The 26,939-nt window shown below is 38.7% G+C and overlaps 1 protein-coding gene and 1 long non-coding RNA gene across 2 annotated transcripts; one reads left to right on the top strand and one right to left on the bottom strand.

Annotated features, from left to right (window-relative positions):
- The first annotated feature begins 700 nt into the window (after window positions 1-700).
- On the top strand, window positions 701-12,941 carry LOC128812573 (receptor-interacting serine/threonine-protein kinase 2-like). The gene is made up of 12 exons (XM_053987029.1): window positions 701-769; window positions 2,886-3,051; window positions 3,882-4,035; window positions 4,260-4,415; window positions 4,556-4,704; window positions 6,510-6,559; window positions 7,633-7,794; window positions 8,141-8,226; window positions 9,722-9,790; window positions 10,077-10,239; window positions 11,108-11,260; window positions 12,565-12,941. Exons 2-12 carry the CDS (start codon window positions 2,900-2,902, stop codon window positions 12,867-12,869), a joined length of 1,599 nt encoding a protein of 532 aa, XP_053843004.1. The 5' UTR covers window positions 701-769; window positions 2,886-2,899; the 3' UTR covers window positions 12,870-12,941.
- A 9,254-nt stretch (window positions 12,942-22,195) lies between these two features.
- Window positions 22,196-26,912, bottom strand: LOC128812575 (uncharacterized). Its single transcript, XR_008438773.1, has 3 exons — window positions 26,825-26,912; window positions 24,664-24,712; window positions 22,196-22,312 (listed from the first exon to the last, which is right to left on the bottom strand). It is a non-coding gene; the product is annotated as an uncharacterized LOC128812575 (long non-coding RNA).
- Window positions 26,913-26,939: the final 27 nt, after the last annotated feature.

Genomic DNA, 26,939 nt, shown 5'->3' with positions numbered 1-26,939 from the left:
TTGTGTCCTCTCCAGTTTGTCAACATTTTCTTTGAACTGAGGGCCCCAAAGCTGATTCCAGTATTTCAGCAGTGGCCTCACCATTTCTGGGCACTGAGGCACCATGACTTATCTCACTTTCCTGACTGCATTTCTAATGCAGCCCAGCATGTAATTTTCTCCTTTTGTACTAAGAGCACGCACTCCTGGCTCATGACCAGCTTGACTTTCACCCTAACCCCTACATCCTCTTTGGGAGGGCTGTTTGACAGCCCATTGAACCTGACTTCTCTGTAACACTACATCACCCTGTGCCTGCCCACCCTCCTGCCACAAACCCAGCATTTATTTCCTGTTTTAAGATCAACTTGGCTTAAAAAGTTTACAGGGTTTTTAACTTGTTCTGTCAGCTTGACCCACTGCAGAGATCAGTATCAGCTGTGCAGTTTGAGCACAGCTCCACATAATTCTGTACCTGGGCTGTATCCAATGTGGTATTTTACATTATATACCTTTCCCTCTTGGTATTCCTTGGTGTGGAAGAAGCAGCTGTCCAACCTCTGTTTCTGTAATCGCTCTTATCTAAGTCACTAAAGAGTTACAGTTTGTGTATCCAACCAGGAAATGTTAAATGTTTGCATGCAGCCAATAAAGTAGAGATCAACAGCCCAGCTGACTCACCGGCAGGAAATCTCGAGCTGCGTTTGAATGCGGTTCAAAGCCAACTCACGCTGGGTAGCGCAGCAGTTTCACTCCATCATCCCATCGTTTTATGTTTCTGTTTCCAGAGGTAAGCTGATTTTTATTTCTAGTTTCTTTCCCTGACACATCTGTATTTTGTCTCATAGTAAGGAAATGTCTTTGCTATGAATTAATTTTTAAAAATTACCTTATAATTAGAAACTTGAAATAAATGGCTTTATAGCAGCCTTCTTCGTGCCTCTGCCTGCACAGCTGGGCAAGGGTGGCAAAGTTATCCAAGACTTTCAGTGTCTTACTAAGAAATAATGTAAACTGTTTCCTTGCATAGGTCATCTCTGGAATATTGATTTTGGGGGTTGATAATGAGATTTTTAATAGATACGGGAGAAGAAGCATTCAAAAGAGCAGAATTATTGAAAGAATGTCTTCGTACCTTGCAATATAAAGATGTAGAAACTCAGACACAGGGAGAATGGTCCTTAGCATGTCATGACATGATTTGTAACAATAAAGATTGATGTGGTTTCTGTTTTGATTTTAAAAATCTCCCGTTTTATTAGATTTTGGAAATCCAAAATAGGAGCTGATGATTAGCTTTAATTTTTGTCTAAGTAGCCAGTTAGCAAGAGTTTAAAAAATGCTTATATTATTACTTGATTCAATTTTAGATAAAAATAAATACTTTAAGGTGGCTTAGGTGGTAAAACCATTATTTGGTCTTCCTTGCACTATGGTTGGAGTTGAGTAAAGTTTTTTGGTTATTTAAATTATTATTTATTGCTGTATAGAATAAAAATGAGACATAATTTTGCTTCTGCCAGCATTTTGATTACCTCCTTTGCATTCAGGATTGGTAGATTTGTGAGGTCTGTCTTTGCAACTTTAAGGAATAAATAGCTTATTTAGAAAATTATCTTCCTTCAGAGGAACCTTTTCAAATTTTATGAAATTGTTAACCTGTCAGCCTCATCTCTTAAGGAAACTTCAGAGAAGCACCCAAGGCAGTTATTGCTTTCAAACTACAATAATCTAACAAAAAAGCAAAAAGTTCAACTGTGCTTTCTTCCCAGAATCAAATATGGTTAAAGCTCAACTGGTAAATTGGCTGCTGCTTTTTGCATTTTGATTGTTGTTAGAGGCAAAACTGAGCTTATATTGTGAATGTGCCTGCAGGACAGGACTGAGATTAACCAACAATAAAATGTTCATTAACTAGAAGCAAGATCACAGGCAAACTTATCTTCAGGCTTTTGTTTCTATTTTACTCAAAGGACACAATTCTCACTCAACAATCCTTCACAGTTGCTTCAGTGCCCTCATTGCTTCCTTTTCTAGCCCTGGTCTACTGACCCCAAAGGGAGTATTCCAGCCTGAGGAGTTCTGACTCACTGACCACTGGTCTGCAGTAATCCTTACCAGTGCCAGCTGGTTTATGCCATCTGTTATCTTAGATTGCTTGTTTTCCTCCTCTACCACTCACTTTTTGGCTATCTCCAGTCTAATGGAGCTTCACAGATGTAATTAGAAGTGTTACTCATGCAGCAACACAGTGATGCTTTGCAGAAGTTGTCTTTAATCCGTGTGCGTTGCCATGCAAAGGGTCTGAGAAGTGCAGCTGGCCCTGGAGAGATCCTGCACAGACTCTGCACTGCCCAAATTACTGGCAGCTACAAAGAAACAACTCCATTTAGCAGAATTCTGACAGGTCACAACAGCAGGAAATTTTCCTCTTTCTTTGCTTTTGTATTTACTTATGATGTATTAAAGATGATATGCAAGAATGATGCAGAACATGCTGACATCAATTATTGAATAATTGCCTTTTTATGAGAAGTGGAGAAATTATTTGCCTGATATGCAACTGTAAGATGCTAGTTTGTTGTCTATATAATTCAGTATCACGTTAAAATCACATTTCATATTATAAATACTGGTCTACTACTTTAAAGGCATCAGATGGAAATAATGATGAGCAATTAATTAGCACCTTGCAGCTTCAGATGGCAAATTATGGTCCAGACACTCCTTTGCAATTAGTACATTTTTCTTCTCTTTGTAAGGAAAGCCTGACACAGAGTGGTGAAAGGAAGGCTGTTGGATTTGTTATTAGGGAAGGAAGGGGTGGTGCAACTTCACTTGCTTTGGTAATTGTGACAAAAAAACCTCTTAAAACTTTTTTCTTTTCTGCCATATTTTTCCCCAAGCCAGCCATCAAGAAATGACCAATCCATTACCTGTGGTAGCCCAGGAAGATTTGGAAAGCTTTACCTTGATCAGGACAGGCTCAGGCTTTGCACTCAAAGCCTTTCATATTTCCTGGAACACTCCTATCTCTGTGAAGCTGCTGACCAGCCAGGACACTACAGACAGGTATGGGTCTTATCTGCCCAACCCACCATGCAGGTGGTCAGCACAGACCTGCAGTGCTGGCACCAGAACAAATCCTGGCACATCCAGGAGCACCTGATCCCTAAGCACATCTCCATTCCTGAAATGGAGAAATCTGACCAGCCAAGAGGCAATGTGGAGGCAATTTTACTGACAAACAAGCTCTATGGTTTTTTACAATTTTTTATAAAGTAGAGCTTAATCCTGAAGTCAATAATTTATCTACTATAATAATGTCTACAAACCTGGATCAGTAATACCAGTATGCTAAGGTGTTATTTTTCTAGAGGTCCTTGAAGAAACCTCAGTTGAATTTAATCTAAATCAGCATGCAAAGATGAGAGCAGGGAAATGGGAGGAGGGAAGGTAATGGCCAGGGTTACCCAGCAGTGAAATGTGCATGGAGAGCATGGAACACATCATTTCCTTGCAAATGTGGATGTCACTAATAGGAAAAGAATACAAGTTATTTGGAACAATAAAGGTAAATCTTTGTTTTATTCTTAATCCAGCATTTCATATACTCCAGCTTTTTCCTACCTTCACACTGCAATCCTGCTTCAAACTATGCTCTTATGTTTATATTAAAGCACCCAGAGGTCTTTCATTCTATATTAGAAAAAATACACTACATGGCTGCTTCATGTTCTTACAATTGTTTGGAAGATTACATGATATTGGATTTATTGGTAAAATAATACTAGCTTGTGCTCAACCATAGGGTTCTCTCTCATTTCCACATCCTACACTCTCATCTCCTGCTGAAGTTCCCTTCAGTCTAACCTGCCTCTGACTTTTTTTTTTTCTTACAGGGAGTGGAAGTTGCTACTTCAGGACATAGCAAGTGTCAGACACTATGAGTCTGAACATCTCCTGCCTTTCCTTGGGATTTACCAGTGCAATGGACTTGTGGGGATAGTGACTGAATGGATGAACAATGGATCCCTCCACTCCCTCATCCATGAGGTAGATAAAAGATATCATATTTGAGGTGATAAAATTAATTACAAGATCAAAGAACAAGCAGCATGTAAATTATGGACAGTAGTCCATATCTGTTCCATAACAGTTTCCAATCTGTTCTTCAGCTTCTGCATTGTGCTTCTGTATTGTGGTTCTGATTGTTGTCAAATGAAAATGGCAATAGCAACAATTTCACTGTACCAAAACCTGTATTTTGTGTTACTTAGCATCAGCTGTACCCAGAACTTCCCTTTCCCTTACTCATAAGGATCCTGTCGGATGTGGCTGAAGGGCTGCATCATCTTCACAGCCTCGAAGCTGCTCTCTGCCACTGCAGCCTGAAACCTTCCAATGTGCTTTTGGATGTGCAGTACAGAGCCAAGGTAGGAGCTTCTACTTTTAGTCTATTAACATAGAATCCAGTGATTGTCCTATTGTTGCATATATTGATTTTAATAGTCAACATTTGATACCAAGACTTGTTTTATTGTTACTAAAATTACTTTTGCTTGCATTTCCATAGATATCAGATTATGGCCTAACCAAGTGGAGGAAACAGCAACTGAGGTCAGACCTGCAGAATTGCCAGCAGAGAAACTTCCAGGATTTAGTGTATCTTCCTCCTGAAATACTTGAAGGAGGCCTCCCTTCCCAGAAAGGTGATATTTACAGGTGAATGGAGTTTCTAAGGGCACATCATACCTAGTCCATGCTGCACTCTACAATGCTGCCAAAACACTTATCTTCAAAGACATGACAGTAAAAATGCCAGACATACATAATGCAGTAGGATAGTATGGCATGAGGCCAACTACAGCAGTGAATTAGATTTTAAATTCCCATATTTGGTGAATCTGATACCAAGATTAAGAACTGTTCTCAAAGTCAGTCATATAAATGTTTATATAATGGACCTAAATGTTTTAAAAGTGTAACAGCTGCCAAAACTTTCAGCTATATTTAGAATCCTCATAACTGCTTCACATAGTTTATAAGTGTGAACTGTTGTTGGCTTTAGTTTCAGAAAGAATTGTTTATGCCTAGATCAGGCCAGATAAAAATAAGACCTTTCCCTCAGCAGTGTCCCATTAAGATCCTGTGGAATCTCTGCTGGGATAGGTTGCTGAGATACTGAAGCATCTGTACTTTTTAACAAAGTGATTTTTACCAAGGAGGGAGATTTCTCTCTGCCACATGTCCCTTTTGGGAATGTTACATTCATTGTGTCTGCCTCAATAAATGAGAGGACCTCAAGGTGCCACTGGTCTGGATGGACACACACTGTCATGGCCAGCACTCAGAGCTGTGGACTAATATTTTAGATAACTTCTAAGGAGACCACTTTTCTGATTTCTGAGCTTTTGTGAAACCTATAAATTTAAAAACCTCCTTTATTGTCATAGAGGCAGGCTCTAAGATGAGTCAAATAATGCATACACTTGAGGACACCTATAAATTATTAACCTCATGTTGTTCACAAACACAAGTTTTGCACAGGAAGAGTGAAGCCTTGCTTTCAGGTAGCATTAATAATTTTCCAAAATTGCATTCATATATGATTTCTTGTATACCTTTATTATATAATACATTATATAGTAATATGCTGAGATGTGACTCAGATGCATGAGATACGTGTGCATCTAAAGTGATGCAACAAAGCAAAAAATTGTGTCATACATGAAATACAAAGTGCATTTAAGTTACATGTATGTCCACATTACATTAATACTTTCCAGATTCTTATGTGACAGTAAGGCAGAAGAGGAGGGTCTTTTAACCACTGTAAGCTGTAATCACTCCAGCAAGATATATAAAAAAGCAGATAGGTTTATCCTAGAACTGCCTCTTCCCCTTTTGATTGCTTTGCTTCTGACTTATCTGTAGACTGGTTTTTCTCATCCAGCAGCCTCCCCTTTTGTGCCTCTGATTACTGATCTTTTTTATAGCATCTGAGTTGTGGGTTGTATGTATAGATCTATGATCCCACTGCAATTCCTCCTAGGATGTTGGAAAAGGAAAAAGGTATTTGGAGCCCCATCAAAATATGCTGAAGAAAATAGAAACACAGTGCATCAGAACCAAGCTTTTGTACAATAACTGATGTGCTTTTTGGTACCTGCTGAAAAGACCAGTTGATATTGAAAATACCTGAAAACAAAACAATAATGATAGAGAAAGGAGAACAGAAGCTTCCAAAATTCACAAATCAAAGAGATAAGGCAGTAACCTGAAATGTAATTCCAACTGAACCTATATTTAAACCATAAAACCCCCTCAACTTGATGATTTTATAAGAGCAACTCAATTGAAAACTGAAAAAAGGTCTCATCGAATTAGAAAAGACTTGGACAGACTTTGTCTTGAAAAACTCCTTTCTCTTAAAGCAATAAACTTGCTTTTGAAACTGAGAACATAGATACAGGTTGCAAACTAACGATGCTGTTTCACTATTTTGTTGTTTTTTGGGTTTTTTTCAGTTTTGGAATCCTGTGTTGGGAGAGCCTCAGCAGACGGAAACCTTTTGAAGGTATTTATTTTTCATGTCAGACTTTGTGCTGTCAACATCTTGTTCACAAATTCCCTGATTGTAGTGAAATTATGATACAAACAATCTTTTCAGATGTCCCTTTGCCCTCTCTTACTGTTACAGCACAAAGCTCCACATTAGAGGATGTAAATACTACAATTCCTCACCAAATCCTAGATGTTTCCTAAGAAGCTGCTCTTTCTGAAGGGAAAAGGCAGAGCTTCTTTCCCCAGTAGTATCATCAATCTGTGCTTGCTGAAACACTGCCACTGAGTTGGGTTTTCCATGGACCATCAGTGAGAAGGAATATCACTTTATATTTGTCAGCTGCAATGTTAAAATCAGTGACAAGTAGCTAATTGAATGAGCAGAATACTCATATTTACAGTTGCTGTGAGTTTCAAATACCAATCCAGAAATGCCAGTTCATGATTAATTATATCAAGGAAGCAGTGAATCTTGCTTTCTTAGATGAAAGTGTGAGCAGTGTTAGAGAACTTAGTTTGCAAAGCATTATATAATAATTGTCACTGCCTAGGAACAATCCCTGTTTCATGGAAGTGGAGATCAGTAAGGGCCTCTTTGCTATGGGCTTCATTCTGCATGGCAAAACTGATTGAAGGACTCCTGTATTTTACCGACTTGAGGACCTTCAAAAAATACTGCATGGAATAATATCTAAATGCCCATACAGCTTATGGCTGCCATCTTGAGGCTCCTCAAAGTAGATTTTTTTTTTTTTTTACAATTCTTTTGTTCTATTCTCATACTGCAAATATAAGGCTTTATATAAAACTCTGCTTAAAATGTATTCCTGAGGAATTTGTGCATATAGTTTATATAACCATTTGTGACTCAGTATTGGACAGAGTTCTTTATCCTGAAAGCTCCTGTTGCAATAAGCAGCTCTAGCTACTGTTAAAGGCTAGCATATCTACTTACAAGAGCATTAATATATTTTTCCTTTAAAAAAAGCAGTCTTTGTTTTAAAATACACAATATGACTTACATTGGATGTCATTTTAAGAGGTCTTTAATATTTTTTGGCGGTGATATTTTCTTTTAAATTGTAGGTCAAACAGCCCTGCTTGATGCTTTGAGAGCAATCTGCAGCAGTGTGCGGCCAGGCATTTCAGAAAAGATCATACCAAGCAATTTGCCTGAGAGGAATAGACTGTTGCACCTCATTGCTCTGTGCTGGCATCAAGAACCAGATTATAGACCACTTACTGCAGGTAACATTCAGGATTTCTTTCTGTGCAAGATCTGTAATGGAGGCAGATGTTCTTTATAGCAACATTGCTCTAACACTCTGAACAACTGAAGTGGAAATAGTCTTTAGATCATCGGACTACCTTTAAGGTTTCCTCCAAATGAAGCTTCCTACCAGAAATTGACTTGTCTCCAAAATGTTGTTTACTATAAAGTAAAGTATGAGGTGGAAGTTGTATTAAACTTATTTCCTCTATTTCATCTTTTTTCTTAATATAATAATAAAGTTAGTGGCAATATGATGATGCCTAAATGTATACATGCTTTCATACACAATGTAGTATTTAAAATGCTTTATTACCCCTGCAGAATGTGTACATCTTCTAAATGGAGTTTTGAGTAGTATAAACAAGGAAGTAATTTCTGCAGCAATCTACAATGTGATGGATGCAAAGGTCAGTGCAAAATGTCTTGTTCTCCTACAACCTTATTTGATTCATTCAATTGCAATCTTTCTGACCCAACAGTGAAGGTTTCATCTTGATTGTTTTACTGGTCATACCAGAGAGATGGAGAGTGCCCTTTGGCACTTCAGGTTCATTCAGAAATTGTAGAATATATATTGTGAGGTTCTCTAGAATATTAGTCAATTGCTACCTGCTATTTTAAAAATACAACTTCTTTCTAGTCACCACCTGGAGTCAGACTGGCAAACCCATGTGAGTGAGAACAAAAATCAGCTCAAGTACTGCAGATTAGAACTAGAACCAAGGACAATTGTTTTCCATTACTGGGTAGAAAACATTTAGTTCAAAACCTGAGCAGCATTGGTACCTGTGGTAGCGAAACCAGTAACAGCACTGCCCTGTACCCTTCACTGCTTCTAAATTGCCAGGCTCTCAGGCCAAGACACTGCTCATCCCAGGGTCTCAGGGCTCTCTAATACCACAGGAGGGGATGGGGAGCAGCCAGTGACAAGGGGATGGAGCAGATATGGAGCACATATCTGCTCACACTGCCATGGGAACTCTGGCACAAATGTGACTGCCACAAACAGAGCTGCATCCTCGCTGGTTAAGGTAGGCACTGAGGGAAAACACTGACACATGTTTTGGCCCTTGGACAGGGACTCTGACTCTAGCTGGAGTTACACAACCCATGCTGTGTTGTTGGTTTCATTAGTGTGTATTGTGCATGTTGATGCATGTGGGACTATTTCTGTATATTGCAATCACACTCTGGGCTCATAGAACAGCCTTGATCAATGTTTTAATAGGTGGCATAGGTAGAGTCAAAGTAATTTTTACTACTGTTGAAGTTTATTTAAGATAGTACTGCCAAATATTCCATAATTTAATGTTTCAATCTCCCTTGAGCAACGTTTTATTTTTTAATTTGTTAGATTGTGAAGGTTTATTTTATTAGTGAACATTATTTATTGTTCAAACACGGATAAGTCAAAAATTACTGTGAAAATGAAACTGAAGTTTCTGGGAAATTGATTCATGACTGTTGAGGTATAAAATCTAAAATAATAGTTTGACAAATCTGCTGTGGATGTACAAATTGGAAAAAAGTTCCAAGTGTTGACACATCCTTACTGCAGACAGTTTGGCACACTGAACACAGGATGGCCATGCTGTTTGGCTACTTAAAGGCAAACATGTTCTAGCTAGCCCAATCTCTCTCAATACAAGCTTATTTTCACCTTCCCCTGCATGAGTCAACACTGGGTTTTAAAATAAATGTGAAACACTGGAAAGAGTAACAGGGTAGAATTTTGCCAGATTCTGTGCCCGTTCACTCTATTGCTCTTCACTGAGTGTACCTTACAGTATAATACATGTTGCCAGTAGAAGTTATATCACTATAAATTGTTGCTCCTAGCAGCTGGGAGTGGCACAAACCACAGCTACACTTACTGCAGTTACTGTGGCTTTCTTCTTCCAGGAGAGAGCGCTTAATGCATGCAAAGGCTCAGAGACCTACACACTGCAGAGAGGCACGTGCAATTCAGAGGTGAGTTCGTGGCACAGGAGTCTCCAGAGTACTTCATCAGCTGCTTATTCCTCCTGACAGCCCTTACACTCTGTAATGCAAACACTTGGGCAAAATGTTCCTAGCCAGGATAACTCCATCCAACAAACCCCACTGTTTTACCTTTCTCCAAGCAGCTCACTCTGACGTTGCTCTTGCAAAAACAACCTACTCCTCTTAGGGTTTGTTTTGAACCTCTCCTGTTTAGGAAAGGTTTTGGAACAAAAGTTTCCAAGAAGATAACTCTTCCTATTTTGATCTCTTTCAGATCATCTGTCCACAAAAAGACAACTGCTTAATCAGCAAGAAAATTCCTCCTGTAGTGCCAAGCTTGTCAACTGCTCTACTTGATAGCAGTGCAAATACACCAGGAAGAGATCATATTGAGATGGGTGTGTCAAGTACTACCCCACAGAATGCAGCAACCAAAGGTCACCATCTTGAATTATATTCAGCTCCAGCTGTTACAAGAAAAGGACAAATATTACTAGTTGTTCCATATAGAAATGTACTTTTTTATGTAAAATTGTCACTTCTCAGAGTAAAGCTGTGCTCTCTATTGGTATCATCTGAACCATGAGTTCACTGCAGGAAACCAAAGATACCACAAAGCTTTCCACTTAGATGTATAATTCAAGAAAAAAAAACAAAAAAAACCCTACCTTTTTTTTTTTTTTTTTGAATACTGAGCTGTAAATGTAGAACTGCCTTTCTCTCACACATCAAATATTATCTGTTGCTTTTGAGATAATAAGTCCCTTGTGCCACCAGGAATAACTGCTTTTTTTTGTAATCTGCTAAGAAATTGAGATATGTTTTAAAAAGGCAATGTTGCCAGGAACATATGATTAATTCCTGATAATTCCTGTTCTTATATAGATAACTTTCTTTACCTTTCCAATGAGGATTTGTCCTAAGTGTTTAAATTTGTGTCACGAAGAGATAGCCTGTATTTCTCATGACCTCAGGTACAAAAACTGAGACATCAGAAGTCGATTCACCTGTAGCAACATCTGCATTTCCAAGCACTTCAGTTCTGATCAATAGCCATCAGACTTATGGACAGAATAAAATGTTTCATAACTCAAAACAATAACAAATCCCTACAGACAGCTTGGAAAAGCCAGATGTGTGTAGTAATATATGCCAAAGTTTTCCTAGGAATAATGATGTATTAACAGGAGCCAAAGCAATCTCAAGTCAGTCTTCAGTTCCTGTGTGCTGTAGTGGCTGACATATGTGTAATGTTTTCTTGTTCAATTCAAAGGTCTAATCTTGCTCATCTTGAACTTCTTCTAGATCACCCAGGCTCTGAGAGAAGAAAATCAAGCTCCTTTTGCACAAATCCTTCATCTGTTTCAACTGCAGGCAAAGAAAGCAGTCAGCATAACTCCCCAGCACTGGCTCTTCAGCACAGACCCCAACCAATGCACCTTGGACAAGCAGTGACAGGTAAGGCACCATTGCCACTTTGAGCTGGCAGTACTCACCTTGGCCAGATCTTAGTGATTCAATTGTTTAAAACTTGGAGGAAACAGATATTTCTAAATGTTGTGCACATTTTCAGGTATTCAGAGTCATAACTGATTCTAACTCGATACAAATGTCTCTCTATTTGTGTACAGCTGCTCCTCTGTTCTCAGAAGTTCAGGCACTGACCACTGAGAACATTGGCTTGTTCTTTTCTTTCAGGGCCACAGTGAGGCTGAGAACAGTTCTGAAAAAGCCCTAATAAAATACAAAAAACATAGCACACGTTGAATGTGAAATACATTACTTGTTTAGGTCTGGAATATTCTTTTGCAATCATAAGCTGTGTATTGCCTACCTCTGCAAAAGTAGCTATTGACTACAGAAACAAGTGACAGGGGACCCTTCATCCCCTCAAATGCAGAACAGAGGCAGAAAGGGTCAGCTTTTGATTTGTGAAGACTCTTTGGCTGTGGGTGAAGCTTTGTGAGGTTTATATGCTAACTTTTTGCAAACTGGCCTATAACAATTCTCAGCCTAGCTGGCTGTCCATCTCCATGGCAATTTACTTGAGTGATGACATAATTTCTGGATAAATCAACAGACTAGACCATGAAGGAAGAGTTCATCCCAGAACTCTCCTGGCAACACTCAGAAATCAGAATGACAGAAGCATGCTCTCCAAAGCAACACGACTTTTGGTTATTAATTTTCTCTTGGTGTATGCTATTCACTGTACACTAAAAACCCTAATGTCAGCACTGGGTGTTCTAATCACCTCATGAAAAGAGGCAGAACCCAAAACTCTCAACCATTTTATCAAAAGTATTACTTTTGGTATTACTTTGGGTTTGACCTACATTCATTTTCCTAGTTTCATGCTACACATTTCAAACTCTCTTGCTACCCTGAAGTACCTGTTAGCTGTCCTTCCACCTTTATAGGAGAAAGTTTTCTCATCTGTGTCCAGCCAAGGTGCTTTGCAAAAAATCAAATACAGATGATAGATGAATAAGGCAAGGCCTGAAAATCTCCTCCCCTCACACAACCTGAGCACCCAGAGGTTTAGAAACACCTATTTGCTGTAATCTGGTCTTTGTGAGTTTCAAACATGAGATGAAAATACTTTTGGACTAGTTTCAAACATAGAATGTAAACAAACTAACTCCTCCTCCTTCCTTCCTCTACTGAGTTTATATTTCTGGTGTTGACGCTATCACTTGCTAACAATTTCTGGATGAAAAAAGCACTCGGATTATCTCATTTTGTTTTCCTTTTCACTCAAGGTCCTTGCAGCAAAGGAAACTGCTGTCAAATCCTTGCCTGCCAGAGACAGAGCATACTGAAGTGCATGACAGAGGGACGCCTCAACCACATCCTGGACGTGCTCCGCTCGCAGCAGACGCTATCCCGAATGGATTATGAAAGCATCACCTCCTGCCCCACGCTGACCGGCCGCGCTCGGGCACTGCTGGACACTTGCCTTTGCCTCGGGGAGAGGGCAGCACAAGCTGTAGTGACTGCACTTTCAGTGAACAGATGTAGTCCTCTGGGACAAGTCATTCATGCCCAGACTGTCCTTCCAAGGTAAACAGGCTGTTGTTACTGATTTTTTTCAAAGTCTGTTTACGCATCTGAGCTCTAGCAATTTGTGATGGTGAAGATTCGTGTTGGTGTCTCACAACCCATTGACCAAAGGCAATTCTTCCTACAGCCCATGATTTGAGTACTGTAGTGAGAAAAGCTAACTGGATTAAAAGGTCAAGACAACTGCTGCCAACAGAAGTTGCCAAGACTGGTATAACAAATCCTGATTTGGACGTCAGAGATGGGAAAAGTGCAATATGTGCCAGAGCAAACAGAGTTCAAGTGAGATGACACCTTATTTCCTTGATTTTTTTTTTTTTTTTTTTTTTAGAGGGAGGAAAATGAATCATGACTTTTTGGAGGTCACAGTATGGAAGAATGGCTATTTATAAGTACTTCCAAATAAGGATAATGAACAACAGAATACTGAATGAGGAGAAAAAAATTACTGCCTTTCACTGCACTCATGTCTGTGCAAGCTGTTACAGTGAAAGGCTTCAGAGAATCAAGAACTATTTCTTCAGTAGGGCCTTAAGTAAGACTTGGAAGTTTTATATTATGCATATAAATTACTTAATTTTCCTCACAAATGGTCATATGAAAATACATCAGTACTTTGGAGATGTGGAACTTGGAGTACTCATTAAATGGAAAAACATCAATACTTTACATCCCTGTATCTCTCTAAATATGTCTGCAGCTCAAATGTAAAACTAAACCAGGCAGAAGAGGTGCCAAGCTGATAATTTTGAAGTGGTGGTTCTGCTGAACTGTTGTCATGGTTGTACTCTAATGGGAGACAGCCTGGGAATACTGGGAGCTTTTCTTGCTCTGAACTGGACTCACCCACGGTCACAAATTCCTGCTGCTGCTTGAACTCATCCTCATCCAAAGGGTCATGGACCCTTTGACTTGAGTTCACATGGAGTTTCAGCCTGTCCAGTACAGCAGCGCAGAAACATTGCTGTTATCAGAATGTTCCCAGACACAGTGGAGGAAGATAAGAGGTACAACAGGCAGTGAAAACAACCCAGCCACTAACAAGCACCAGACAATTGTGTACAGAAGGCAAACAACTCCCATGGCAAGCACAGGAGTCTGTCAACAGATCAACAGCAACAGCAGCTACAAATGTGATCCTGCACATTCCAGTAAAATCTGTTGTTACCTTGAACCCTTCAAGCCTCACATTGGATGCTGAAAAGAACATTTGTCCCAGCAGACAACTATGCTCCACAACAGTAAAGTGAGAAAACGTGTTGGTTGAGAGCCAGACAATTTAACAGGTAAAGCAAAAGCTGCACACAAACAAAGGAAAATGTGGAATTAATTCACCACTTGCCAAGGGCAGGCAGGTGTCCAGCCATGTCCAGGAAAGCAGGGCTCCATCCCATGTAATGTTTACTTAAGAAGACAAATGCCATCACTCCAAACGTCCTCCCCTTCCTCCTTCTCTAGCTGAGCTTGATGCCACACGGTCTGGAGTATCCCTTTGGCCAGCTGTGGTCAGTTGTCCCAGCTTGTCCTCCCCCAGCTCCTTGTGCACCCCCAGCCTCCTCCTTGGTGTGGTGAGGCAGAAAGGCCTTGGCTCTGTGTGAGCTCTGCCCAGCAATAACCAAACATCCCTGAATTGTCAATGCTGTTTTCACTACAAATTCAAAATACAGCTCCATACTAGCTCCTATGGAGAAAATTAACTCTATCCCAGCAAAAACCAGCATAATTTGAAAGAGAAATAATAAGATTACTTTCTTCATAATGAAAATAATGATATAAGGTGCTGGATTTTTAAAGGCCCAGTGAGGTTTCTTCAAGCTTCATGGCACCAGATTAACATGAGAACTTGTTATACCATCTACAGGTATTTCAAATGCAAAACCATGTTATTTGTTTCCCTGTGTTGCTTTTGTTCTCTCTGCAGTTTCAAAATTCTCATTGAATTCAGTCATTTGGCTGATTGCAAATGCAGTAATGATGTGTTGTCTAGGCACAGTTAAGAAATAAGAAATGTGTTACATCAAAATATCCAGCTATGATGCTGCTGGAACCATAAACTTTTTTTTAACATAACTTCACTGACCTTTGAGACTGCCTTGAATTAAAATATTGTTACAATTAAAAGCAATGTCTATCAGAATATGTTGATAAATTTTTGCTTATTAAGGAGCTAAATATCTATTTCACAGTTGAATTTTTTTTCACTTTAAATGGGAAATTTCAACAGTCTCTGCTAAAGAGGATGTCTTGCTTGTGAGGAAAGGAACTGCTGCCATGGTGTTTTGCCTCTTTAGAAGGCATAAGATACTCAGTAAAACAGATGAACGTTCACCTGTGGGAAATAGTTACAGACCTTTAAAACAGAAATTAGCAATACTGTTGAAACCTAATAGCAGCTTTCAAAACCATTCCATTTAGTTGTTCTGCTGGACACTATATACTCCTGTGAAAGATGTGCTGGCTGGCAGGCTATGCTGACTTTTTGTCATTGTGGTTTTGACACAGAAAGAGTTTTGGCTCTTCTCAAGTAGGCAGCTGCTTCTAGAAAATATAATCTGATGCCAAACCTAAGCCTAGTCTTAACTGTTAATAGAAGAACTGGCATCAAAACAGTGGGAGAACAAGCTGTCTGCTTTTCCAGTGTGGCATTTTTGAAGGGATGGTACACATTGGTTGAAATGAAACTGTCGTTGATATGAAAAGTTTTGCTACCAAATTAAAACACACCCTAGACCTGTAACTAGCAGCATTTTTTCTCACCAAAAATACATACTCTCATAAGGCTTGTAGTGTGACCTGTTAAAAATGTCTCATGTTGATCACTGGTATGAAATATCAAACTGCTGAAAGCTTATGGTATTTTGCTCATGCCCAAGCTTGTTCATTAGCTAAGATTTCTATGGTCCTCACCTCTGTTTTCTGCAGTTATCTTGATATCACAAAACAATGTAGAATAAATGGCACTGAGCAGGGGTAAAGATAGAAGAATCAAACTGTTCTTTAGTATCTATGGGAAGAAACAAGACTTGAATGTGAAGAACAACTGGAATTGCAGGAAGGAAATATGAAACCTGGGTATCTCTAGAAAACAGCAAGGAGAATAATAAAACCAAGTCACTTCAGGACTGATCATATAAACTGATTAGTAAAACTCTGTTGCAGTTACTCAGAAAAGAATTAATAGACATTAAAATGACAAGCTATACAAATTTTATGAAGATATTTCAATTTATTAAAGGAATGTTGAGTAGAGTAGGCAGATGTTTATTTTTCTGATGTATTGAAATATAATTTTATTCTTGATTGCAATTGGTTGCAGCTATCTTTTGCTGATTTGCAAAAGGATGACTGTCCTTTGTCCTAACTATACCACGCTTTTATCTGAGATGGGATGGTTTCTGCAGTGTAAGAATGTCTGCACTAGAATTTATTTGAAGTTGATTTGTGGAAAATTAATCTGAGGTACTGGAATTAAATGTTTAAGAAATTAGTCCTTCCAGTAGAGAGCAAGGCAAATAAAGCTGTAAATACCACTCAAATGTTGTTACCAGTGACTGTTAAAAACAGTTCCAGAGAACATCAGAGGAAGATAACAAGTGCATATTCATAAAATACTAATCTACAAAATTTAAAAAAAATGCATTAATGGACTGCTAACATATACAGAAGAATTTTACACCACATAAGTGGTCTAAAATGCACAAAGCCTAAAGCACTAATGAAAACATACTAAACCTCAAGGGTTCTCATTTTATTGTTTGAAGTCTGAATCCTACATAACCTTGTAAAATTCTCATGCTTGCCCGGGCTTAGTCACTTGAGCATCACATGTGAAGATTTTTAAGGAAGGTTAAGTGCATAAATAAATACTTGTGGGCCTGGTATGTTAGGGAAGGACCCACACATCATCAAGACACGCACAGAAAATTTAGATTTCATTATTGCTATTTATTGATTTCAGAGCTATACAGCTCTTAACTATGCTCTCCTCCAGTAATACATATTGTCTCCAGGATTGCTGGGGTCTTTTATGCCTCAGGAAATCTTGCCTTGCACTATATTCCCTTTCATTCTTTTCCTCCACACAGCCGTGCCCAACCCTCCCCCACTTTGCAAAATACTTTACTGGTGCTCAAAAGGCCCTAGCACAGTTTGATTTTGTTCCTTTCCTAGAAAAGCAATTCCTTCATTGCCCGTCTGGAACTACATTCCATTAACTGAGCACATGGTTGACTTGACAGATGGTATGCAGCTGAGTTAAACAAAACTCATGGATTTTGAAGGTAAATCCACCATAAATTAAACTATCTGACAAGGTCTGAAAATAACATAGTTAATGATTTAATTGGGTTACATTAAATTCAGCACAGCTGCAAGAACATGTTAATTGAAAGAATTTTGCTAACCCCACAAAAATGGTAGATCAGAAGCTTAGACATACTATTTCCAGCTCTTGTGCTGATATGATTTGTGATCAGTATTTTATTTCCTGCCTTTATTTCTCTTTGCCAAGAATACATGTCAAGTAATACTACAGAATTCTGTAGCCTCAAACTGCCATTTTTTCTGGGCTTTAAGAATGACCTTTCTTCTTTCAGAGAAGACATGCATCAGTTAAAGAACTTCTGGACTCCTTCAATCTGGATGAATTAAATGGCAGTAATTTAGAATAAGAACTTACCCCTGAAAATGTGGTAATATGCCAAAGTATCTCAACACCTATTTCTAACTGCTGTACTTGAACCTTCCACAAACAAAAAGCAATATTCATACAAGCAGAAAGCATGCCTGAATTTTACCCTTTCAGAAGTAACCTGGCTGTACTTTAGAAAGTGCTGTACAGTTACTTATTTCTTTAGATACCAAGAAAAAAGTGCCATATTAGGTAATAGAATGACTACTAACATTAAATTTGCTGTCCTTTGGCCAAAAAGGGCTCAAAGGTTTTTTTCCAGTTCATTAGAACATTACCTGGTGGGGGAAAAAATAAGAAAAATTACTAAGGAATACACCTGGAAAATACTAAAAAAAACCCAATTGTATGAGAATTTTGACCTGGTAACAGCTGCAAAATATGTTCCCAAGAAAGTTGTTTTTATGCCACTTCCATGTGCTGTGATAGGCTTATGTCAGAAGAGCAGGGAAGTGGAAGGAGAGCACGATGTGCTCACCTGTGTGTGCCAGGTGCCAAAGGAGCCCTTGTTTGCCATTCCCTGCAGGCAGTGCTGTAGCTGTCAGAGAACAGCGCTCAGCTCTGAGCATGGACTGAGGACAAGCCAGAAGAGAGGAAAGCTTGATAAGCAGTGAGGAAACCTCAGGTTCGGGACAGGCTGATAAAACTGTGTGTGTTTGGTCTAGCAAACAGGAGATGAAGGGCACACAAAAGAGTCTGGAGTGGAGGCGCTGAACATGCAGTGAGGAAACAGAGTACCTGGTCTGTTCTTGTGCTTTGTCCTTCTGGACTGGCTTTCAAGCAGGGGCTTAAAAAAGATTTAAAGGCCATCATGAAGACAGGCTCCTTCCCCATACCCAGAGAAATGAGCAATATTCATGGAACATTCTTTTACCTGAGAGAGAGTTCTTTAGTTGTCAAAATTCATGCAAACAACAGTGATTTACTAAGCCTTTTCCCTCAGCCTTTCAGTTTATTTATGCAAGCTATAAACATTTGAAGTGATTTAACCTGTTTTTGCTTGGAGCTAAATAACATGGATATTTATAACTGCCCTGTAACTCAATCACTATTTATTCCACTAACACCCACCTGTGAAGGCATGGGTCTGTTATCAAGTCAGCTGTTGGGACAATGGAATAGAGATAATTAAAGAGCCCTGGAGATTATTTCCACCCTTTACAGTGTTGCTATAAATTCTTAAAAGAAAAGAAGGCTCTCCTACATTTTTTGCTTCTCAGAAGATCATGGTTGGTCATCTTCTCTCAAATACAATGAAAATGTTTCCATTTTTATTAAAATGCAATCTTTATCCAGCAAGATTTCTGTCCAGTCCATTAAATGTGAGAGAGCTACTTCACATTCATGTATTTTCTTCCCTCTTTTCACATGAAGCTACAGGAACAGTAAAAAAGAACCCATTATGACATACTATGTTAAAATGCAAACAAAGTAACAGGAAAAAAATAGGTTGTTACTTGTGCTGAACAGGTATGACCTCACACAGAAATTCAGTTGTTTTTCTGATAGACTGCCTGTCTCAGACAGGTTTTATTAAACACTGTATGAGACTAAAAGATGTACAGCCAAAGAAATAGTTCAACTCAGGGAGGCTTTCTGCAAAACAAGGCATTGCTCTGCTCTCCTCCCTTCTGCTCTGACTCCTGCAGAGCTGGTTCAAATGCAGTCTGGCAACTCTGGCTAAAACCTTTTCTCTCCACTGCAATCGATCATGTACTGGTATTCAAACCTGCAGATTTATTTGTTTACAGAAAACTCTCACTTATGTAAACAATTTATGAAATGAACAAGAGAGGAGAGATTTTGATGCTGTTTTATATTATGTCTTTCAAAACTCAAATTAATTTAATTTTCTGTGAGATATATAATGGCATTTTAACTCCTCAGCTGTTGAATGTGTTTAGTAAGAATGTTTTCCTGTATTCCATTTACTAGCATATCAATATAGCAATTTAATTAATTCTTAAAATCAGAGAAGCATTTAGATTGAAAAGACCTTTAAGATCATTGAGTCTAACTGTAAACCTAACACTGCCAAGTCCACTGCATTCTTAGGTGGTCTGAGACTATTTATTTTGGTTTAAATCTTATGGTAACTGTCAGCTTCTTCACCCAAATTAGACCCCATTAGTGAAAGCTGTCATTTCTTGTTCAGTGTTATGTCCATCCTCAGTAGCAAGAGAAGGAGCACCTGGCCTGTGGCCAGGCCTCTCCTGCTCGTAACAGTGCCAATGAGCTGCACCAGTCACTTTGCACAGACACAGCTGCAGAGGGAAAGGTGCACTCTGCGTTTGGGACTTCAAGATATGCTTGGGCATGTAGACAGGATTTTTCTTGTTTGTTTTTACAGCTGAGTATTTAATCACAGATGTTCTTCTTGGACAAAGGAACCCTTATTAAGAAACAAAATAAAAGGCAATTTTCAGGATTTCACAGCTGTAATTTTACCGTATGCTAGGCATTGGATTTAACTCCAACAGCACGCAGTGTAGCTGCCTCCCAATTGTTTCAGTACAATCACCTAATCTAAATCTTTGGGTTTTGTTTTAATGACACAACCTCATGGTTATCTACAATGTATGTCATTCCAGCATAGAATAATCCAAAATAACAATTTCCCTAATGATACAACACTTCAGTAATAAAATTTGTCCTTTGTAGTAAGGACAAATACAGAGTTGTTCATGTAGTGTGTCTCTGAGCAACCTAAGTGACCAAGTGACTGATGTGCGGGGTGCAGGACTCCAGCCATAAGGTTTGTTGCATGAGATGACACTGATGACCCATCTTAACAAAGAACTCGGCCATCTCCTATAGCTTCCACATAAGCTGAGGTCTTCCACATTTTCCCATACTAGTGACAGTGAGGTAAAAATAACTCCCTGACCTCCAGAGTGTAATGTGACACATGAGGTTTAGTTTCCTTTGTCCTCCTGCCTAAGCTCTAACAGTAAAGCCCAAGTGTTTGCTCTCATTTCACTTAGTCTTCCAGACGCATGTAAAAGTAGAGACAACAATGTCACCAATGTCACCAATAAGTGATCATGTGTCATTAAATCAATGTTACTGGTATTCAGAATGTTCATAGCCTGTGGGATTTCAACTGAGAAAAAACAGTGCTAAAAAACCTAGCAGTAAACTTTAACAAAAGTAAATACTTTCTTCTGGAACTAAAGTATACCTGTAAGTCACTGAAGCACAGCTTTCAGCGTTTTCTAAAGTTTGATTTATGGCACTTCACAGTATGTGACTGGGAATCTGAAAAGGCTTTTCATAGTTCTGGGGATCTTGCATAACTTGAGAAACCCTTGGTAGCTCTTAATTAGTCCACTACAATTTGCTCTGTGGGACACTGTACACACCAAGTAATCAAGAGCCAAGTGGGGAACAAAGGAGCAAAGTGCAAAACACTCACAAGTAGCCTGCTGAGAAATCATTTCTGAAAAGTTAGCAAAGTCAACTATAATTTTTATTTTGGGGCTGGATGCCTTCTAATAATAGCAAAGAATGGATTTGAAATTGGAACAACTATGCTGGCAGACAAAAGACTAATAAACCCATTAATAGGGCTATCCTATTTACTGCAAAGGCAAATGGACTGGCAATAAATCCCCACTCTTAAAGACTATTTTAGCATTAAGATATTTTACATCTCAGCTGTTAAGGTGTACTTTTAAATAGTGAGACATTCTGAAAATTTTGCTCATGGAACATGGAGTCCTGGGAAAGAACTTGAGTGAAAACTTCAAAGGTGTTCTGATGTTATATTTGTGAAACAACATGGTTTTCTTTCTTTTACAAGGCATGCTAATGAGACCTTATTTGTCACTCTTACCACATGTACACTAGTCTGTTCCCCTTAGAGGCATAATGAATGAGATCAACATGCATTGGCATATTTGATTAGCACACACTGTGTAGAATCTATACGAAAGGTCTTTGAGATTATTTTTTGAAAACTTTACTTTTAAAGGCAACCTAAATTTGGATCAAATACAACTACAGAATCCCCCAGAAGTCTGAAAGTTTAGGGAATAAAGGGTGTCCTTACTTCTGTTCATGCAACAACTGTTCCTACACTGTAAAGTATTGTGTTGTAATAAGTTCCCTAAATAAAATAGCAGAGAACTTTAATTAAAGGTCCAAGTTTATTTGTATTGTACAAACATTTCAGGGTAATTCAGTAATTAAAGAGAAAAGTAACAGGAGTGCACTAAAAGCAAAGATGGAAGAGTAGGATCAGCACTGATGCAGTTGCACTGTAATATGCTGCATTCAAAGTGGCTCTGCTAAGGAACCTCTGGCTGTATTTCAATGGCAAAGTTTGGACTCAGCATGATAATACAAACCAAATGATGACATTGGCTTCAGCCTCTAGTAACCAGCTGCTTGCAAACAGAGTGTCAATGTAACTACTGCTGAGTATGATCAGAAACTAAGAATACTCCTGCTTTTAATCAGAGAGAGAGAGAGAGAGAGAGAGAGAGAGAGACAGATACCACAAGTATATCAACAAAGGACTGACAATAATACAGGGGAATTTATAACAGAGAGGAACTTTACTATTTTGAAGAAAGTCTGAGCAGTTGTATTAGAAGGCCAGAGTTACTTAAGATGAAAGAACAACCCAACCCAACAGATGTCTTTAAAACTGTCTCACCCAGAAGAAATTTATTTAAATGCTGTGGAACTCTGTTACAGTTATAACTAAGGACTTCATATTCTTCAGTCATAGTACCCACATGCTAATTTGGGACCTGAAACAAGAAAGAAAAAAAATACTTATCCTTAAGATGCTATTTTTTACATCTACAAATCCTCCTTAGTTTGTTTTTATACATAATCACTTTTAATAGTCTTCAAATTAGACATGGACAAAGAGCATTATCTTTAAAAATCCCTGCAGTGTTATAAGACTTGTGAAACAATGATTCTAACTCCCATGTTGTTTTCCAGGAAAACAAAGACTGTGATTCATTCACTCTCATTAATAAATAGCTAGATGCTTATGAAGTTAATTCAACAAAGATAAGACAATTTGTACAATCAAAAGATAGAGTCTCAAAGCTGAATGATTTAGTTGTCTAAAACATTAAGTCAAACCATCTGTTTTAAAACAAGTATATGTACAAGGGACTATTTTTTCCAAATAAACTCCCAAAATTGACTGGGAAAAACTTTACGTATTGCACCTTCCCCTTTTAATGGAGAATATTATATAAGCAAGATAAATGTAAAATTAAAATACAAAGTTTGTGACATTAATCAAAATAGTGATAAAAAAGTCCTAGAGACCTTTAAAGTTTACCTGAAGATGGAGCTATTTTTGCTGGTGTTTTTTTGCCCTCCTAGCTAAGTTAACATTTGAAAACTGGTCCATGTTTTAGAAGATATCGATTCCCACTTCTGCTTTGCACTGAACAAAACCAGCTTTCAATAATGTGCAACAAAGATATGTGTAAGCAAAGAATAAATTTTGGTGAGAGTAGATAAGGCAGTGAAAAGGGTACCTGAAAGGCAACAGAACCAGATAGGACAAATAAAATTAAAAGATGGGATGTCAGAGCTTATTTTACAGTCGGTTTTAAAAAAATTCAGTATAGAGAAGCTAAGTTTTGTTGACTAATGTTAAGTTTTGTTGACTAATGTTAAGTTTTGTTGACTAATGTTAATCTTCAGAGTATTAAATAACTGCAGTTGGACAAGACAGAGACATCCCACAGTTTCTGTTCCTTAAAGGGATATTTTCTACCACCTCCTCCTCTGCTCCTAGCTTACTCCATGTTTGTACTTCTGTGATTTTGATAGTAAAAAACCAACCTTTATAAAAGCACTGTTTTCTGCCAGCTCAGTGAGCAGAATTGCCTTAGAGAGGGGGCTGAGCAAGTGCCAGCACCAGTCAAATGCTGAAGGCCACTGGAGTAGGAGGAGACAGGCAGCTAGAAGCAGGGGAAGGTAAATATAGAAGCCTAAATTTAAACCTTTTCCTTTAATTGCATAGCATTTTGGTGCTTATAGTCACCTTCATCTGTAAGTCACAGTTACCCTGCTTAAACCAGCTACTGCAGAAATTTGTGTGGTAGAAAGATGAAGGTAAAAAGAAAGGGCAAAGGATCAGTGAGTTTGTTTATGTAAACAAAGTCACTCAGCTTTAACCAAAGAAAAGAAACAGGTGCACTTACATTTATTTTTGAACTGATTCTGTTTTCTGATATACATGGCTAATATTGTGTTTGTTTCTTGAAATTATTAAGGCTGAAAAACTAACAAAAAATAATGTCTGCTTTTAAGTACTTATAAAAATTGTCATTTGCTGGGATCTGGCTAAACTCCCAGATTTACTGTCCTGAATAATTTCATGACCCTTATGAATAACTCTGTGTCCACAGAATGTACATTTCAAAATGAACATCAGAGTAGTCTCAGGACTCAGTCTGTATGGTAGAATTTCAAAAGGAACCAGCATAAACCATCAAACACATGGCTGGAAGCAATATTTCCACCACAAGCTCCAAGGTCCAAGGAGTACTGCTTACATTTACACAGCACCCCTTCAGTGCTGACCCTTAAGGAGCTCAGGGCATGCTCATTCTTCCATTAAGTGCATGAGCAGCACATTCTTGGAGGACTTATGCTGTAAGGATATGCTTAAATTCACCAGAATAACCTTGTGAACAAGCACAGTGCTGATGTATAAGGTTCCAAATTCACTCAGATTTAATAGCAATTTTTACCTTGGTTTTGTTTCATGTTCTAAAACCATTTAATGAATATTGTGTTGATTTGGTTTCCCATAATCTGATGCTATTTCAATTTGGTTTGTTCAGGGGTATTTAATTGGTTTGTTCTTCAAGCTTCTTGAGTTGAATTACATTTTCTAAGATGCATCTAGTGGCAGTATTAGTCAGACACAAAAAAACAGATAGGGCAAAACCCACAGACTTAACCAAAACTCAGTCTCATTTTGTTCTCATTAGCTGAAGGAGATAAGATCTTAACTTGATTAAATTAGTATCAGATAAAACCCTAGTGGAAACAAAATGTTTTTAGCTGTTTTTTTGTCTGCTAGCACTTAGAGAATACACACTCCTGTATAAACATAACTTACCAGTGGCCATTTATGGAGCATCAGGGAAGAGCCACACAATTTATGTAATCTGTGACAAGAGAAGAAATAAAGGAGTCCACTTACATTTTGCTTCCATAGTAAAATGGGTAAAGTCATTTATAAAATAAGAACCTTACCAAAATGAACAAAAATATCTATCTGGATGATTATTCTGAGGTTTGCTTCTGCTCACATGCAAACATTTCAGAAGCATTGTCTAGCCTTATAATGCTGTCCTAACTTGGATCTCTCATACCAACCTCTACAGTGTTTTAAGTTCTCATAATTCAGGTGCTGAACTTCTATTTTGAAACCTTCAAATGGGCACTTTTTCAAATAAATATTTTTCAAAGTTCTAAAGTAAAATGTCATTCTCTATACTTCCAGTATATGCCTAATAATTTGTTTCCTATGCCTTGTCAGTTCTCGAATATTTCTCGTTCCTAAAGGCAAGTTTATAATTAGCTCACATTTTATGAGTCCGTTTTTTTTGAGGAGTGAATGCTGTCTACAGTAGATTCAATCATGGGAGAGCTAAAAATGCAGTCTGGCAACAACTGAAATCAGCTGCATGTTTTTCATTCACACTCAATCCACCTTTTGATTCACGTGTGAGACGACTGTTGCAAATACTCATCTACCTGAAAATCCGGCACTACAGAACACAGGGCACTAGCACTTTTGTAGAATCACTAAGCACTATTACCATCAAATGAGTGCCTTCTGGTTCATATTATCTTTGTAAGAACAATCAGTTCCATATTGTAAGGATTCGATTATATTCTGGAGATGTCATCTATGTTTTTATCTTCTGTCAGTGCTGTATAAGTGGCTTAAAAACAAAGGAGTCGCCTATCAGGGCTGTTAAGATCCCAGAAGGCAGCAGACTGGTTTTGTTTGCTGCTTTGCAACACTGTCAGTAGCTTTAGCAGGTAATAGATTTAGAATAGTTTGTATTTGACAAAAGCCAAACAAAGAGTTGAGACAAACATAATTAAAGAGCTGAGATGATCAGGCTCCTGCAAATGGGAGTTTGTTTGCTATGGTGCTTTATGGTTTAGAAATAAAGTTATGGTTTAGAAATAAAGATACTGTTACTATCTTCTTCATGTGTACTTAAAAAGCCAACTTTTAATAATAAAAAACCCCTTTCTTAATTCATTTTTATCCAAACACAGTGTAATGAATATCTGGAGATCTAGATGAGTGCAGCAGTTGCTTGGTAGCCTGATTGTCTCAGTGACAACGAAGGAAAACAACTCCTTGATGAAACACACAAACTTTGAGAGAGGAAGCAGAATGGAAATCAGAAATGTAAACTTTGTGGCAACAAAATTGGACTCCACTGTTGCATTTACTAGCACATTTATGCGTATTACAGTGCATAGTTTTCCTTTCCCTCTTCTGTTACAGCCTTATAATTTTTATTTGCCCCTAAGATTTTTACTGTCTTGAAAAACTTCAAGTCTTACTTATCTCTGTCAGACGGTAGATAACAACCATGGACCAGGGAAGGGAGGAGTAATTAAATTATTTAGAGTGAGACTACCCTGTCTTCTGGGCCCTGTTGTCTTTCCAGGCACTGACCATCCCTCTGCCTCGAAGGGAGCAGCAAAAAGGCAATAAAAGACCATTAAGAGGGGGCTGTGGCCTGGGGTTCACTGGCTTAGACAGGGTAGAACTATTAATCTGCTAGTGGAAGACAAGAAAGCTTTCATTACACCCCAGATGAATCTGCTGAATGGCCAATTCCTTGCTATTATGATCAGGCACCATGGGTCACTTTTAATAATCATCCTGGGAAGTCCATTACTATTTTAACGAAGCCAAATTTTGGGTGTAGCTGTGTGCCTCTTGGAGGCTGGAGCACACCGATGGTACCGTTTTATTTTCATTTCCATATCCACTATGACTGGCGCATAGGACCTATGCAGTAGAAACCCAAAAGATCACCAGATTTTAGGGTTTCCACGCTCTCAGGCCCCTCAGTCTCAAGCGTGAGGGTCTTTCAGGAGATGTAACTCATGCGGGTGTAACTCATGTGGATGTAACTTCGTGCGGCGTCCGCCGGGGCTCCACGAGAGCTCCGTGCCCCCGAGGCCCTCAGGGAACGCGGGGTGAGGGCCCCCCAGGCCGGGCTGGCAAAGGCGCCGTGCCGTACCGTCAGCGCTTGGGCTCTTCTCCATCCTGCCCCTGCGGGGAGCCGGGAGGCTGGTCCCCCGCTCCGGCTGCGGCGGGGGAGGCGATCGCGGCTCTCCTCACCCACCGGTAGCGGA

Source organism: Vidua macroura, chromosome 11, assembly GCF_024509145.1.
Source record: "Vidua macroura isolate BioBank_ID:100142 chromosome 11, ASM2450914v1, whole genome shotgun sequence".
NCBI classification, from domain to species: Eukaryota; Metazoa; Chordata; class Aves; order Passeriformes; family Viduidae; genus Vidua; species Vidua macroura.
The sequence above is the reverse complement of the archived record's forward strand: the minus strand, read 5'-3'. Positions and strand labels throughout refer to the sequence as shown.

Coding starts and splice junctions, on each gene's coding strand:
- LOC128812573 (XM_053987029.1), top strand. CDS start 2,900: ATGACCAATCCATTACCTGTGGTAGCCCAGGAAGATTTGGAAAGCTTT. Junction 3,052..3,881: donor AGCCAGGACACTACAGACAG/GTATGGGTCTTA, acceptor TTTTTCTTACAG/GGAGTGGAAGTTGCTACTTC. Junction 4,036..4,259: donor TCCACTCCCTCATCCATGAG/GTAGATAAAAGA, acceptor TGTGTTACTTAG/CATCAGCTGTACCCAGAACT.